The sequence below is a fragment of the Dermochelys coriacea genome, chromosome 6, assembly GCF_009764565.3.
Source record: "Dermochelys coriacea isolate rDerCor1 chromosome 6, rDerCor1.pri.v4, whole genome shotgun sequence".
NCBI lineage: Eukaryota > Metazoa > Chordata > Testudines > Dermochelyidae > Dermochelys > Dermochelys coriacea.
In genome coordinates, this window is record NC_050073.1 from 122,492,807 (window position 1) to 122,510,558 (window position 17,752).

The 17,752-nt window shown below is 48.5% G+C and overlaps 1 protein-coding gene across 7 annotated transcripts in view; it reads right to left on the bottom strand.

Annotated features, from left to right (window-relative positions):
* FRMD6 (FERM domain containing 6) overlaps nt 1-17,752 on the bottom strand; it is an 84,684-nt gene that overhangs the window by 20,548 nt on the left and 46,384 nt on the right. For all 7 annotated transcript variants that reach the window (XM_043515906.1, XM_043515904.1, XM_043515902.1 and 4 more), the window contains 2 exons: nt 16,239-16,425; nt 1,202-1,357 (listed from right to left, as the gene is read on the bottom strand). In XM_043515906.1, coding sequence (XP_043371841.1) covers nt 1,202-1,357; nt 16,239-16,425 — 343 coding nt within the window. The remainder of the gene's footprint in view (nt 1-1,201; nt 1,358-16,238; nt 16,426-17,752) is intronic.

Consider the following 17,752-nt stretch of genomic DNA (forward strand, 5'->3'; position numbering starts at 1 on the left):
TCCTTTTATCCCAGCAACAGGCAAGCTGTGCAGCCGGTGGAAGTAGGCATGGCTCTACTGAAGGCAGTGGAATGTCGCCGATTTATAAAAGGGGCTTGACACAGCAAGGGAGTCAACGGAGGTTTTGCCAGGGACTTCAACGGGAGCAGGATCAGGATCAGGCCTAGGTGGGGATTTGGAACAACAGTGCAATAAAAAGGCTCAACAACTCAATTGAACAGTTCAGGTCCAGTGACTTCAGTGAAGCGACCCCTGATTTCAGCAGAGCACTTGCTTAAAGTTAAGTATGTGTTTAGGCACATGTCGGTGCTCTGTTGAATCGGGGCCTAGGTGAACAATCATTCTAACTGCATTTCATGGAGTCACTCCTGATTTATGGCTGCATAAGCAAGAAGAGACTCATGGCTTGGGTGTTAACACATCAGTATCAGGAACGGTTCTATCAGAGCTAATGCCGGCCTCTGCTGAAGCGCAACTGGGTGGTGTTTATTAATGCGCCAGGAGGGAAAAGGAAAAGGAAGAGAGACCTGGAGGAAAAATACACGCTGCTTTACTATTTCAACCATTGAGCCAAAAAGAGGGTAAGCAAAAGTAGGTCATTTCAAGCACAGACAACATGGAAAAATAAATCTCGCAGCTGTTTCCAGCTGGATGCCATCTCCATAGTATTCAGCATTCGAATCCTCTTTAATAATTCATTCTATTGCTGGAATTCATCATGTCTGTATTTGTAGTTTGCTGTTATTCGGCTCTCCAGCAGACAAACTTCTTCTCTTTAATGCGAGGACTATTACAAAACGTCTTGTGAAACATCAGGCTGTATCAAACAAATTGCTTCATTCCCAGGAGGAAAGAAATGTAAATTTGTCATGGGAGGATGAGAAATTACCCTGGAAATCTTGTATGCTACGCAGCATCCAGCTCACCCATCCCATCGGTATACGATGCCTGCTTTTCATCTGGTCTCCTCTTAACTTTTAAAAATAAAAGCACTATAAAAAGCAGCAGTATCCGGCCTCTTGAAGTTAAATGCATCACTGATCTGCCTCTAAGACTGATCCATGATAATGATCAAGTGACATCTCAAATGCAGCACTTCCCAAAGCATGCTAGAAATTATTCAGCAGCTGTCCTTTTTAATAAAAAGCACCCCAAATGAAAAACATATCATCTGCCGGGCAGATCTGCCACCCTCTCTTACCTTATACAATCTGTAGTAATGAACAGCGACGTCATCCAGCCGGACGGCCTCCTTAATATATTTAAGATGTGCTTCGGAGGCCGTGAGTGCAAACTGATCTTTGTGCATGTTTGGAATGTGCTTTAAGATGTAGTCCTTCCCTCTCTTTGTCAGCACCTGTTAGAAGAAAATCAAGAGACACCGGTCAGCGCCTGCTCTTGGGATGAAAGCAGCAGCCTGCAACTGGCTTGCTGCTGCTGAGAGGCAGGAAAACAGCAACCATTTTTTTTTTTAAAGTTAGGTTTCCATGTGGGGTTATGACCTATTGTACCACCTGTTAGTCTATTGCTCTTAGATATTTGCACAATATCTGAGCATCTCACCATTCCCCTGTGAGGCAGGGCAGGGCTAATATCCCTATGGGGAACAGTAGCAGAGAGAGAACAAGTGACTTTCCCAGGCTCACACAGGAAGTCTGTGTCAGAGGAGGGAACTGAACCCCAATCTCCTAAGCCACAGGCTACTGCCTTAACTACTGGGCCATCCTTCCGGCTACCGTCTGTCACAATGTTCTGTGGTTGAACCGGCAACACTGGGAAGCCACTGAACTCCTCCCGCTAGCGCCGCACAGCTAAGGATCTGTTACTTAGCACCGAAAAAGCAAAAATCAGTGGCAACAGCGAAGCATTAAAGCAGATCCACTGTCCAGAGTTTTAAAGAGACTGGGGCGTAACAGCCTCCACCCCGAGGTGCTGCCGAGCAAGTTCCTGGCTCAGCATGCTTTATTTCACCTCCAGCTGGCCAGGGCTGGATGGTGGCAAACAGATCCAGCACCCGCCTTAGGGATAACGCGCCAGCAGCACTGTTCCAAGGGGGGGACAGCACTCCAGGACAGCCAGGGAAAGGGGGGCTGCACCACCAAGTGCCCCGGAGATATAGGAAGGAAACCACCACAGAGCACCAGCCTTTACCTACCGCTGCCTGCACCTCGCCCTCCACCCGTCTTCAGTCGGAGAGAGGCTGCTGCAGGCCCCTGCATGGCCTGTGCCCCGAGGGGGTAAGACTAGCCCATCTAATGGGGCCTCCTGGCCTTTAGCACTATAAAGGATGACCTGCTCTCCCTCTCTCCTGTGCCAGGTGTCCTTAAACCTCTCTCCTGCCAAGGGTAGAGGGACCACCTGCTGGGAGAGGTTTCTAAAAGCTTTGGGGTGAAGGGAGAGCAAGGCAGCACCCAGGGCCCAGTGCAGAGCACACCGAAGTCGATGGAGAGACACCCCCCCACCCCGACTCCAGCAGGCTTTGGGTCAGGCCACAGCTTTTCAAAAAAGTTCAGCTCCCACAACTGGGGCCAGGTTTTCCCAGGAGCTCAGCACAGGGGGATTCGCAAGGATTCATTAGTCAGGGCTTGCACAGCGCTTAGCCAATGGAGAGGTCTATATATGGTAAGTGCTGGGGGCTATTACTCAGTGGATCTGTTCCTACACAGGGCTGAAATTCCTCCCAATCGCAAAAACACATTCGCAAAGCCCAGACCCTGGCTGTGGAAAGGCGCGGAGCTCCCTTACAAACCATGCAGAACGCAGTGTTTAATCAAGCCAGCCATGTACCTTGGGCTTCCACTCAATTATAAATACTTGGCACTTCCACGGCCCTGAACAATCACAGCCATGGTGCAGGCAGCTACCGATCACCCCCATTTTGCAGGTGTGGAAGCAGAGATGGAGGGGTGAAGAGGCAGTGCTGGGAATACAACACTCCCCACTCCCAGACTCACACTTCAACCACTAGGTACAACATCACTGCCCAGCAGGATTGCCATTTTCTTCATTCCTTCTGGCTGCCAGATGTAGCAGGGGTATTACTGGAAGAACATTGGTGCTTCTGCTGCAGAATGCTGGGCCTCAACAAGCCATCTGACAGAGGATCCTGGAATCGTCACAAACGGATCCAACAGCATGAAATGCCAAGCACGGTCTCTCTTCTCCATTCATGTCTGCTGTAGCCAAGAGGTTAGGTCCCTGAAAACCAGCAATAACGGACTGTGGCATTCGAGGCCGGGAGTGCACCTGCTTTTCAGCTGCAGAAGGCCACCACGCTGCGTCATGGCACTGCTAGCGTGTTGTACTCCACGGTGTGCGCGCTAGGCTGGCATAGCCCCTTACTGCAGACACTTCTGTCGATACAGTCCCAACACCAGTGCTCCACCCGACGTTAGCTATGCCGGCAAAAGCACTCTTCTTCCCGCCTAGGTGTGCCGACAGCGGGCTTTCTGACAGCACAGCTCTGTCGTGTGGGGTGTGTGTGAATTTTTCCACACTCCTAACAGCTATAGCTCTGCTAGCAGAACTTCATAGCACAGACCAAGCCTGAGAGAGACAGAGAGACCTTCCACTCCAATGACATGCCTATGGCAATTTGCACTAACACCCTTGGAAGCAATCCCGTTTGGTTCACCCATACAGTCCCACTAGTCAATGAGAGTTTCACAGAGGTAAGTTCAAGGCAGAATTTGACCTACCAACATAATAAAATGGTACCGTTTTCCAACAGTGTATCACCCCTACAGACTGAAATTCTAGAAGATCACATTACATTAATGCTAGTTTTCATTATATATTTATTTGCCATTATACGTGGCTATGGACTATATTCATGCTGAGTAGGGGGTTTTATCCTCTGAAATTTCAGATGCTGCACTAAGACATGGGTATAGCACAGTTAGAGCATAAAAACGGCCATACTGGGTCAGACCAAAGGTCCATCTGGCCCAATATCCTGTCTTCCTGCCAGGTGTCCCAGAGAGAATGAACAGAACCGGTAATCACCAAGTGATCCATCCCCAGGTTCTGGCGTACAGGCTAGGGACACCATGCCTGCCCATCCTGGCCTTTGATGGGCCTATCTTCCATGAACCTATCTAGTTCTTTTTTGAACCCTGTTATAGTCTTGACCTTCACAACATCCTCTGGCAAAAAGAGGCTAAAACACGGGAGTGGGGAGATGTGTGTTATTTTCTATTCTTATTAAGTTTGACTCTTCCATGAATTGTTCACAGTGTACACAAGGTTCTCTGGATGTGAAAGTTTGCACAGAGATCTTTACATTAACAATCATTCAATATTTGTACGCAGAGATGCGGCCACTCTCCATAAACTCCACCTCCGAGAAAGCAGCCAGTTATTTCACTGGCAGCAAGATGTGGCTTAACGTGTGGCTCCTGGAAAGCACTTCATTTAAGCAATTTTCAGGCAGTAAAATGTGAATAAGTATCACAGTATGAAGGGCCGTTCTTGAGCCCTGGCATCTGAGACAGGGAAGCAGGCCAGTCTCACAGAAAGCCTACTTCGGTATTTAGCAGAATCTAAATAGTACCAGCTGAGGACTTCATTTGGATGTAGCTAGTCTGAAATCCATGATCAGAGATAAGCATGTGTGGATCTCATTTTACCAGCATAACTATGTTGGTTAAGTATGAAAAAAAACCCTACACTCCTAACGGCCAGAAAAAGCCCCAGTGTCAATGCAGCAAAGTCCTTCTGATGATACAATGTAGTTTGGGAAAGAGGTATAGTTATACCAGCAAAAGAACTTTTATAAGCTGCATCTCCATGCGGAGGATTTACCCAAACAGCTGTACTGGCAAACCTTTCCTTGAGTAGATAAGGCCTTAGTGTTCACAAAGAGAAATATAGTGATCCACTATAGACAGTTATTCTTGACCATTTTTCAAACAGCTTATTGCCCCATTCTTAGCGAAGAGAAAGGACAGAAAACACCTACGATCACGGGTGCTTTACTTTAACAAAGCTCTTGGGAACCCACAAAGTTGCAGCAGGATTATTTTAGTGCTCATGAAATAGGACCGACTCCCCAAAAGCAGATTTTTACTTCCATTTTCAGCTAGCGATTTCAAAGTCAAACACCCAAATCCCATTAAAACTCAATGTGAACTGAGTGCTTAACTCTCTTAGACTCCTTGGTAACACTTTAAGGCTGGGATCGTCAAGCATTTCAGCAGCTGGTTATGAAACCAGTTGGCTAAATTCTGCCCATTAAGTATACCCCACTGTTCTAAAACAACTTTCCAAAATGATTTTTTAGATGCTGTGTGGGACATGCAGCGACTCTGGGCTAAGAAAATGAGGCGATTACTCTTCAACTAAACCGGGAGTTGTCCGACACCAGCGAGCTCTGTTAAAGAGAATAAGGGCAGCAATCAACAGTGCCTACATCTTTATTAACCTTTTCATGTTGAACATCCAATGGCTACTGCAAAACCATTGACACTGACGAGTCACTGTTATGTTGATTCACATCTACCAAATACACATTATTATATTGAAGTTCAGTCTCTTTAATTGCTCCTCTTTAAAACCAATATGTATTCACAGCTTCTCTCCTCTGCTCTGAAGAGCTAGAACAATTGATTCTTTTTAAAGTCTGTTTACTGGAAAGCATCGATTCAGAAAAGGACTTTGGGGTCAGAGTGGACAGCAATTGAAGATGATTTTCCCAAGGTGATGCGGTGGCTGAAGAGCAAATGCAAACCTTGAAAGTATAAGCAGGGGCATATTGAGTAGAAGCAGGCAGGCGTTAACACTGCAAATGGCACCAGCGAGGCCACTACTGCAACACTGCGTCCAGTTGCGGTGGCCACACTTCAGAAAGGGTGTTGACGTATTGAAGGGGTACAGGGAAGAGCTCTGAGAAGGATTCGAGATAGTTGCTGAAAATTTTTCATTTCTCAATGAACCTCCCCCCTGCCCTCACCAAAAGGCATCAGCAAGGACATTTTCATGGGAAATACCCCATTTTCATGAACAAGCCATTGTGAAGAGCTCTACTTGCCTCTGTTCAGGACAGACGTACAGCAGTGGTGCACCGTGACGGGGTGTATAAACCCCACACCGGAACTGAAGGGGATAAGGAACAGTTCTGGGCCCAGACAACTCCAGCCCTCCATGGCTGGCTCCAGTTAGAGGCAGAGCTTAAAAGGGAACCAGATAGCCCAGAAGGGGCCAGACAGAGCAGAGCAGAGACCCACCCTGACAGCTCCTGAGGGAGAGCTCTGCAGAAGCCGTTTGCTGGGTGGAAGAGCCTGCCTGCTCAGCCTTGTGGGGCTACAGCTGCTGTTATTTGCTTTTCCTTTATTACCTTCCCTCAAACTTCAAGTCTTTGGGTGGGAGGTGGATGGTAGGAAGCAGCCCAGGGAGAGGCAGCCTTGAGTTCTGCCTTTTAGTCACTGTATGGCCTTGAGTGAGTCACTCTACTCTCCTGCCTCAGTTTCCTTATGTGTAAAATGGGATTGTTACTATTGTGGCACATGAGAGATTAGTTAATGGCTGCAGTGTGACAGTTTGCACTTGTCAGGTGTTACAGACGGGTTACATATAATTTCTGTTCACTTTCAAGCGAGCTGGGACAGTGAGAAAGGAGCTCATTTGTCTGCGGGTTGTTGACCGTTCTGTAAAGGATTTAAAGTTTAAAGAACTCCCAGCTGGGCAGAAGGCTTGTATACACTGTTCCATCCTGATGCACTTTCAAACCAGGTGAGATGTAAACTCCTGAAAAGGGAGGTTTGAAATGGAAACACTGGCTCAACCTTGCTGTAAGTGTGTAATCAGTCTACCCTGCGAGTGCACTCATGTTTTCACTGTGGGGGTGTCATCTGGAGTCTTTTAACATACAGAGAAATCTCACAACCTGCCATCAAAGCACATCAGAGACTGCAAGTGGTAACGTTAACACACAGGCAAAGAGAAATAACCGTCCATGCACTAATGAAAGTAAGGCCCCGTTCCTGCAAACACACACAGGGGTAAAGTTACCTATGTGCATAAGGGTTTGCAAGACTGGAGTGCATGATAGATGCAGATGAAGAGCTATGAGGAGTCCCAGAGAATTGCTAAAAAGGCCACATTAGCCTGACATATTTATAACAATTTTGCCTTAATTTAAAAACAAAAAAAAAACAACAAAACCCTGTTTCTGGTAGAGCCCCCTTTAAACAGTATCATCTGGCATTTAAAAATCACCCTAGCAGGGTTTTATGAAGGCATTGCTGCTCCCCTGCTGATGTTTATTAGGCTTTTCAGCAAAGAGGAAACTGACTAAGGGCCCAATCCAGTAATGCAGTTAAGCCCATGCTTAACTTAAGCACTTAAGTATCCCAGGGGACCACTTGCATACTTAAAAGTTAAGGGCTTTTCTGGACCAGGGCTTCTAAAGGAGAAAACAGGGAAACTGACTATACACAAAAAGAAAAGGAGTACTTGTGGCACTTTAGAGACTAACAAATTTATTAGAGCATAAGCTTTCGTGAGCTACAGCTCACTTCATCGGATGCATTTGGTGGAAAAAACAGAGGAGAGATTTATATACACACACACAGAGAACATGAAACAATGGGTTTATCATACACACTGTAAGGAGAGTGATCACGTAAGATAAGCCATCACCAGCAGCGGGGGGGGGGGGGGGGAAAGGAGGAAAACCTTTCATGGTGACAAGCAAGGTAGGCTAATTCCAGCAGTTAACAAGAATATCAGAGGAACAGTGGGGGGTGGGGTGGGGGGGAGAAATACCATGGGGAAATAGTTTTACTTTGTGTAATGACTCATCCATTCCCAGTCTCTATTCAAGCCTAAGTTAATTGTATCCAGTTTACAAATTAATTCCAATTCAGCAGTCTCTCGTTGGAGTCTGTTTTTGAAGCTTTTTTGTTGAAGGACAGCCACTCTTAGGTCTGTGATCGAGTGACCAGAGAGATTGAAGTGTTCTCCAACTGGTTTTTGAATGTTATAATTCTTGACGTCTGATTTGTGTCCATTCATTCTTTTACGTAGAGACTGTCCAGTTTGGCCAATGTACATGGCAGAGGGGCATTGCTGGCACATGATGGCATATATCACATTGGTAGATGCGCAGGTGAACGAGCCTCTGATAGTGTGGCTGATGTGATTAGGCCCTATGATGGTATCCCCTGAACAGATATGTGGACAGAGTTGGCAACGGGCTTTGTTGCAAGGATAGGTTCCTGGGTTAAAAGAAAAGGAGTACTTGTGGCACCTTAGAGACTAACAAATTTATTAGAGCATAAGCTTTCGTGAGCTACAGCTCACTTCATCGGATGCATCCGATGAAGTGAGCTGTAGCTCACGAAAGCTTATGCTCTAATAAATTTGTTAGTCTCTAAGGTGCCACAAGTACTCCTTTTCTTTTTGCGAATACAGACTAACACGGCTGCTACTCTGGTTCCTGGGTTAGTGGTTCTGTTGTGTGGTGTGTGGTTGCTGGTGAGTATTTGCTTCAGATTGGGGGGCTGTCTGTAAGCAAGGACTGGCCTGTCTCCCAAGATCTGTGAGAGTGATGGGTCGTCCTTCAGGATAGGTTGTAGATCCTTGATGATGCGTTGGAGAGGTTTTAGTTGGGGGCTGAAGGTGATGGCTAGTGGCGTTCTGTTGTTTTCTTTGTTGGGCCTGTCCTGTAGTAGGTGACTTCTGGGTACTCTTCTGGCTCTGTCAATCTGTTTCTTCACTTCAGCAGGTGGGTATTGTAGTTGTAGGAATGCATGATAGAGATCTTGTAGGTGTTTGTCTCTGTCTGAGGGGTTGGAGCAAATGCGGTTATATCGTAGCGCTTGGCTGTAGACAATGGATCGAGTGGTATGATCTGGATGAAAGCTAGAGGCATGTAGGTAGGAATAGCGGTCAGTAGGTTTCCGATATAGGGTGGTGTTTATGTGACCATCGCTTATTAGCACCGTAGTGTCCAGGAAGTGGATCTCTTGTGTGGACTGGTCCAGGCTGAGGTTGATGGTGGGATGGAAATTGTTGAAATCATGGTGGAATTCCTCAAGAGCTTCTTTTCCATGGGTCCAGATGATGAAGATGTCATCAATGTAGCGCAAGTAGAGTAGGGGCATTAGGGGACGAGAGCTGAGGAAGCGTTGTTCTAAGTCAGCCATAAAAATGTTGGCATACTGTGGGGCCATGCGGGTACCCATCGCAGTGCCGCTGATTTGAAGGTATACATTGTCACCAAATGTGAAATAGTTATGGGTCAGGACAAAGTCACAAAGTTCAGCCACCAGGTTAGCCGTGACAGTATCGGGGATACTGTTCCTGACGGCTTGTAGTCCATCTTTGTGTGGAATGTTGGTGTAGAGGCTTCTACATCCATAGTGGCTAGGATGGTGTTTTTAGGAAGATCACCAATGGACTGTAGTTTCCTCAGGAAGTCAGTGGTGTCTCGAAGATAGCTGGGAGTGCTGGTAACGAAGGGCCTGAGGAGGGAGTCTACATAGCCAGACAATCCTGCTGTCAGGGTGCCAATGCCTGAGATGATGGGGCGTCCAGGATTTCCAGGTTTATGGATCTTGGGTAGCAGATAGAATACCCCAGGTCGGGGCTCCAGGGGTGTGTCTGTGCAGATTTGTTCTTGTGCTTTTTCAGGGAGTTTCTTGAGCAAATGCTGTAGTTTCTTTTGGTAACTCTCAGTGGGATCAGAGGGTAATGGCTTGTAGAAAGTGGTGTTGGAGAGCTGCCTAGTAGCCTCTTGTTCATACTCCGACCTATTCATGATGACGACAGCACCTCCTTTGTCAGCCTTTTTGATTATGATGTCAGAGTTGTTTCTGAGGCTGTGGATGGCACTGTGTTCTGCATGGCTGAGGTTATGGGGTAAGCGATGCTGCATTTCCACAATTTCAGCTCGTGCATGTCGGCGGAAGCACTCTATGTAGAAATCCAGGCTGCTGTTTCAACCTTCAGGAAGAGTCCACCCAGAATCCTTCTTTTTGTAGTGTTGGCAGGAAGGTCTCTGTGGGTTAATATGTTGGTCAGAGGTGTGTTGGAAATATTCCTTGAGTCTGAGAAGTCGAAAATAGGATTCTAGGTCACCACAGAACTGTATCATGTTCGTGGGGGTGGAGGGGCAAAAGGAGAGGCCCCGAGATAGGACAGATTCTTCCGCTGGGCTAAGAGTATAGTTGGATAGATTAACAATATTGCTGGGTGGGTTACGGGAACCATTGTTGTGGCCCCTTGTGGCATATAGTAGTTTAGATAGCTTAGTGTCCTTTTTCTTTTGTAGAGAAGCAAAGTGTGTTTTGTAAATGGCTTGTCTAGTTTTTGTAAAGTCCAGCCACGAGGAAGTTTGTGTGGAAGGTTGGTTCTTTATGAGAGTATCCAGTTTTGAGAGCTCATTCTTAATCTTTCCCTGTTTGCTGTAGAGGATGTTGATCAGGTGGTTCCGCAGTTTCTTTGAGAGTGTGTGGCACAAGCTGTCAGCATAGTCTGTGTGGTATGTAGATTGTAATGGATTTTTTACCTTCAGTCCTTTCGGTATGATGTCCATCTGTTTGCATTTGGAGAGGAAGATGATGTTTGTCTGTATCTGTGCGAGTTTTTTCATGAAGTTGACAGATTTCCACTCTATATGGCTAAATTCAGTGCCTTGCATAATGACAGGTTTCAGAGTAGCAGCCATGTTAGTCTGTATTCGCAAAAAGAAAAGGAGTACTTGTGGCACAACATATTAACCCACAGAGACCTTCCTGCCAACACTACAAAAAGAAGGATTCTGGGTGGACTCCTCCTGAAGGTCGAAACAGCAGCCTGGATTTCTACATAGACTGCTTCCGCTGACGTGCACGAGCTGAAATTGTGGAAAAGCAGCATCGCTTACCCCATAACCTCAGCCATGCAGAACACAGTGCCATCCACAGCCTCAGAAACAACTCTGACATCATAATCAAAAAGGCTGACAAAGGAGGTGCTGTCGTCATCATGAATAGGTCGGAGTATGAACAAGAGGCTACTAGGCAGCTCTCCAACACCACTTTCTACAAGCCATTACCCTCTGATCCCACAGAGTTACCAAAAGAAACTACAGCATTTGCTCAAGAAACTCCCTGAAAAGGCACAAGAACAAATCCGCACAGACACACCCCTGGAGCCCCGACCTGGGGTATTCTATCTGCTACCCAAGATCCATAAACCTGGAAATCCTGGATGCCCCATCATCTCAGGCATTGGCACCCTGACAGCAGGATTGTCTGGCTATGTAGACTCCCTCCTCAGGCCCTTCGTTACCAGCACTCCCAGCTATCTTCGAGACACCACTGACTTCCTGAGGAAACTACAGTCCATTGGTGATCTTCCTAAAAACACCATCCTAGCCACTATGGATGTAGAAGCCTCTACACCAACATTCCACACAAAGATGGGCTACAAGCCGTCAGGAACAGTATCCCCGATACTGTCACGGCTAACCCGGTGGCTGAACTTTGTGACTTTGTCCTGACCCATAACTATTTCACATTTGGTGACAATGTATACCTTCAAATCAGCGGCACTGCGATGGGTACCCGCATGGCCCCACAGTATGCCAACATTTTTATGGCTGACTTAGAACAACGCTTCCTCAGCTCTCGTCCCCTAATGCCCCTACTCTACTTGCGCTACATTGATGACATCTTCATCATCTGGACCCATGGAAAAGAAGCTCTTGAGGAATTCCACCATGATTTCAACAATTTCCGTCCCACCATCAACCTCAGCCTGGACCAGTCCACACAAGAGATCCACTTCCTGGACACTACGGTGCTAATAAGCGATGGTCACATAAACACCACCCTATATCGGAAACCTACTGACCGCTATTCCTACCTACATGCCTCTAGCTTTCATCCAGATCATACCACTCGATCCATTGTCTACAGCCAAGCGCTACGATATAACCGCATTTGCTCCAACCCCTCAGACAGAGACAAACACCTACAAGATCTCTATCATGCATTCCTACAACTACAATACCCACCTGCTGAAGTGAAGAAACAGATTGACAGAGCCAGAAGAGTACCCAGAAGTCACCTACTACAGGACAGGCCCAACAAAGAAAACAACACAACGCCACTAGCCATCACCTTCAGCCCCCAACTAAAACCTCTCCAACGCATCATCAAGGATCTACAACCTATCCTGAAGGACGACCCATCACTCTCACAGATCTTGGGAGACAGACCAGTCCTTGCTTACAGACAGCCCCCAACCTGAAGCAAATACTCACCAGCAACCACACACCACACAACAGAACCACTAACCCAGGAACCTATCCTTTCAACAAAGCCCATTGCCAACTCTGTCCACATATCTATTCAGGGGACACCATCATAGGGCCTAATCACATCAGCCACACTATCAGAGGCTCGTTCACCTGCGCATCTACCAATGTGATATGCCATCATGTGCCAGCAATGCCCCTCTGCCATGTACATTGGCCAAACTGGACAGTCTCTACGTAAAAGAATGAATGGACACAAATCAGACGTCAAGAATTATAACATTCAAAAACCAGTTGGAGAACACTTCAATCTCTCTGGTCACTCGATCACAGACCTAAGAGTGGCTATACTTCAACAAAAAAGCTTCAAAAACAGACTCCAACGAGAGACTGCTGAATTGGAATTAATTTGTAAACTGGATACAATTAACTTAGGCTTGAATAGAGACTGGGAATGGATGCGTCATTACACAAAGTAAAACTATTTCCCCATGGTATTTCTCCCTCCCACCCCACCCCCCACTGTTCCTCTGATATTCTTGTTAACTGCTGGAAATAGCCTACCTTGCTTGTCACCATGAAAGGTTTTCCTCCTCCCCCCTTCCCCCCCGCTGCTGGTGATGGCTTATCTTAAGTGATCACTCTCCTTACAGTGTGTATGATAAACCCATTGTTTCATGTTCTCTGTGTGTGTATATAAATCTCTCCTCTGTTTTTTCCACCAAATGCATCCGATGAAGTGAGCTGTAGCTCACGAAAGCTTATGCTCTAATAAATTTGTTAGTCTCTAAGGTGCCACAAGTACTCCTTTTCTTTTTGCGAATACAGACTAACACGGCTGCTACTCTGAAACCTGACTATACACAAGGTGCCGTGAAAAACCCAACTGACTAAATTTCAGGTTTCAGAGTAGCAGCCATGTTAGTCTGTATTCGCAAAAAGAAAAGGAGTACTTGTGGCACCTTAGAGACCAACAAATTTATTAGAGCATAAGCTTTCGTGAGCTACAGCTCACTTCATTGGATGCATTTGGTGGAAAAAACAGAGGAGAGATTTATATACACACACACACACACACACACAGAGAACATGAAACAATGGGTTTATCATACACACTGTAAGGAGAGTGATCACTTATGCATCCGATGAAGTGAGCTGTAGCTCACGAAAGCTTATGCTCTAATAAATTTGTTAGTCTCTAATGTGCCAGAAGTACTCCCTTTCTTTTTGAAAACTGTAAGAGGCTAATTAATTAAGATAAGCTATTATCAGCAGGAGAAAAAAAACGTTTGTAGTGATAATCAAGATGGCCCATTTAGACAGTTGATAAGAAGATGTGAGGATACTTAACATAGGGAAATAGATTCAATATGTGTAATGACCCAGCTACTCCCAGTCTCTATTCAAACCCAAGTTAATGGTATCTAGTTTGCATATTAATTCAAGCTCAGCAGTTTCTCCTTGGAGTCTGTTTTTGAAGCTTTTCTGTTGCAGAATTGCTACTCAAGTCTTTTACTGAAATGGAGAGCAATGACTTTTCCTCACCAGCGTCTCTCAGTGATCGCACTCTGGTAACTGCAGCAGGTGACGGTACAACAACATTCTAGGACTGAAACATGAGTCGCACGTAGACTGTGTCCCTTTAACTTCACACCTGTTTTCTGGTGCAGGAGAAAGGCTGGACCCATCTTGGTATTTGGTTACTTGCACGCCAGCTGGCTTCTGCTGCGGGGAGCGATGCAGAGAAAGCAGAAGAAGATTTGCACTGCCTGCTCCATGGTCGTGCAGGACTGCCAGAGGAGATGGCTGGGCCAGGATGTGGGCAGGCTTGAGCGAGATACATTCCTGTAGGCTTCATGTGGAATTTTAAACCCATTAAAACAAATTCAGGTGTGGATTTCCAGTTGGATGGTGTGATCTCATCTGTAGATTATGCTGGTCCTGCAGTACCACTGGGGACTCTCTGCTCTGGACAGAGCTTCCATGGTCGCACAGGTTAGAGACTGAAAACTTCTTCAAGGCAGGGCTGCAGCCTCCTCTGAAGTGTGTCCAGCATGGCTCTCACCCAATAATGACACCACCACCTATCAGCTAGCCGCAATACAGTCCCAGGCTCCATGTGATCAAACAACACAGCAGGAAATGGACCACTTGCACCTACTGTCAGAGTATGGTCTTAACAGCACCTGCCACTCCCATGTGAAGACTGGGAACTAGCTTTACCGAAGCAAGCGTTCCATGCAGCGTGTTTCAGAGGTGCAGTGGGTACATGTGCTGCCTAACACCTTCAGTGCCCTTCTTTTGGTGAGCAACTCCCTGGTGGATTGTCATGGCACACAACATTCCTGTGTCGGGCAAGTAGTATGAATGTCTCTCTCATGTAACCAGCGGGACATCGTCCTTCAAGCTGGATCTAAGTTCCACAGTGGTCACCGGACAGCAATAATTCTGACTGAAGCAAGCCCGGCATCTCCCTCTCACTCTCACTCTCACTCTCTCACACACACACACACACACACACACACACACACACACACACACCCCAAAACCTCCAAGGGACCTGAATTTTCTCTTTGGAGAAGGGGAGGAGGATAGCCTTCCCAAGCATTTGCAGACTTGAGGACACAGTCAGTGTCACCCCTTCCTCCCCGCTCTTTGCGCAGCCAGGAGTGGGAAGGAGAGGTGAAGTTGCTCATACGCAGCCCCGCAGCTGCAGGGCCTCCTGTGTTTTGTCTCCCAGCCCAGCCGCCTTGCCCCACTCACACTGCTGCTTATGGCTGCTTCATGCAGGCAGGAGCGCAACAGGGAGCTGTGAGGAGCCGCGGGGGCAGTGATGGGCAGAGTGCATGAGTGGAAGACTCGCCCTCTCTGAAAAGCCCAAGAACCACACAAACCCCCCACCCATCAGAGACCCAGGGCCCCCAACGAGCTGGGGCCAAACGGCCCCGCTCAGCACACTAGGCTGCTCCCTCCACCTCCCGAGAGCCACACAAGCAGCTGTGCCGAGGGCAGGAGAAGCAGGGACTCAGATCTGGAGCTCTGGCAGCCCAGCAATGGCTGGGTGGTGGAGCAAGAACTCGCCAGCTCAGCAGGGGCCCAGCTGACCCCGCAGGACAATGGGGTGAGTGCGGTAGGGTGACCAGATGTCCCGATTTTATAGAGCCAGTCCCGATATTTGAGTCTCTCTCTTATATAGGCTCCTATTACCCCCACCCCCATCTCGATTTTTCACACTGCTGTCTGGTCACCAGTGTGCGGGCACAGAGGACCGAGTATGCGTCGTGCCCAAGCGCTCACGCCGAATGTACAGCCTGGCTTCGCCATCCCTGCAGCCCATAGCACTCACTATTACTATCCATTGACACTACTCCAGGGTATCCACTGCTGCTCAGGGGGAAGCAGGCCCTTGCTTTGGGCTACCTGGGCCAGCTGCATGCTGCTGAGTTCCCACCAGCCCATGGCTTAGTCCGCAGGCCTTTCCAGTCTCACTGCTGCAAGCCCTTCCCTCTCTCTGGAAATCTGAGTGCACTGAATGTAACAGGAACATAGGCCAGGCAGGGATCTTCTCAGTCATCAAGTCCAGCCCCCTGCTACCACAGGCCACCCCGGCACATAATCCCCCATAGGCCTCTTGGAACAGCAACAGCGAGCATTATGATGGAGAAACACCACAACCTTGATGCCCAAGCACAGCACCTGCATTCAGACCCTATCACGAGCCCATTTGTTTGCCCGGCACACATTTTCCACTGTGCACGAGCATACCCACCTTCCACCCCCGCCCCAACACGGGATCCTGCCACGTGGAATCGATCAGAACAAGGCTACTGGCAGCTACGACCGCTTGGGTTCCCTCTCGCCTACCAAGCTCCCATTCAGGACATTTCTCGTTCTGATGCACTTCACACTCCCTCCGCCTTTGGAAACGAGCAGGGGAAGAGGCGGGCGTGCATGCGGAAGCTCTCTGCCCAGGGAACAACAAGACGGCACCTACCCATGCAGGGAAGTAAGCCTCAGGCTCGAAGTATTTCCCATAGTGCTTGTTCCTTTTGAAGTTCCCAAGGTCGGCCTGCAGCGCGAAGGCTGCCAGCAGGAAGTAGGCCTCCTCGCGCAGCACACACTGGGAATGCAACAGTTGTTTTCTCAGGTGCCAGTAATAATAGTACCTGGCTGTTCTGTCACTGGGGAGAGAAGAAAAGCAGAACCGTGAGCGCATGCACGACAGAATGAACCTGCCCCGCGGACTATGGGCCCATGACGCAGACCACACTGCTCAGCAACACGCTGCCACCTCCAGCGCCTTTCCCCCTGCAAAACAAAGTCATTTCCAAACGATGGGGCAGTGGGGAGCGCTGGGAAGCTACACAGGGACCAAATGCGTCTCCGGGCTACGTTCTTTGCAGGCCCCATCTCAGAGCTCCCCACAAGAGGGCGGGGCAGAGTTTCCAGCCTTCAATGCACATCAGAGGCTCTGCCTGTGACTCAGACCCCAGCGAGGCAGCTAGCATGAGGGCGCTGGCATGAAGGAAACTCAAGGGAGGGCAACTGAGGAGAGGGCAACGGGGAGGTGGGGCCCGCCAGTGCAGGGAGGGAGCTGCGACCAGGAGCAGAACTCACAGCTGATGATTCGGGGGTGCAGAGCAAAGATGCTGAGAAAGGAGGCAGGGGATTGCAGGGAGGAATGGGGGGGGGAGCAGGACGGTTGCTTATGGGCGCTGATGTGGTGGGGACAGCTTGGGGAAGGAACTGATGCTATAGCAAGAGGGCAGCCAGAGGGATCCTGCCCAATTCCCATATCCCTCCCCAACTTAGTCAGAAGTTAGCTGCCCCCCGGATCCCTCTCATCCACTGCTCCAATGGGTCTCACACAGCACCCGCCTTCCTCCCGTCCCCATGGTATCTCTGGGTTGGCTGAGTATAGGCAGATCTTGCCTGAGCACAGAACAGTGGGGATCAGGAGGGCACAGGTGCCATTACATCTGTGTGTGCTGGGCAGGTACAAGAGGAGAGGGAAAGGGGTGTCTGGTGCAGTCAGGTGCTTGTGGCAATGTTAGCTCAGTCTCTGGTTTCTACCTCTCCTTGCAAGGAGGGATCTGTGCTGTCAGGGGAGGAGGGGCAGGTCCAAGGAGCAGCAATGAGACAGGCTTGTGTGGAGGATGCCCTGCCATGCACCGAGACTGGGGCTGCTTCGGGTCTGAAGGCTGCTACTGACCGAGCTAGCATCTTTTAATGGCTCTACATTTTACCCTTAATTGTTCAGTGACATTTCACCCACACTTTATTAAGGAGCTCAGACATGGGACCTCACTCCTGAGGTGGGGGGCAGCGTCGCTCCCTGTTGCGGCGGCTGGTGCAGACCCAGTGCACAGCGACAGCTGTTGGTCAATATCTCCCTGTTGGGCTCTCCCCATCCCCAGGGCTGGGAGCCGGGGCCTGGATGGGCAGGATCCAGCAGCTACAAAGGACCAATCAGATGCAGATGCGTGGGAGGGACCTCTTGGGAAGCAA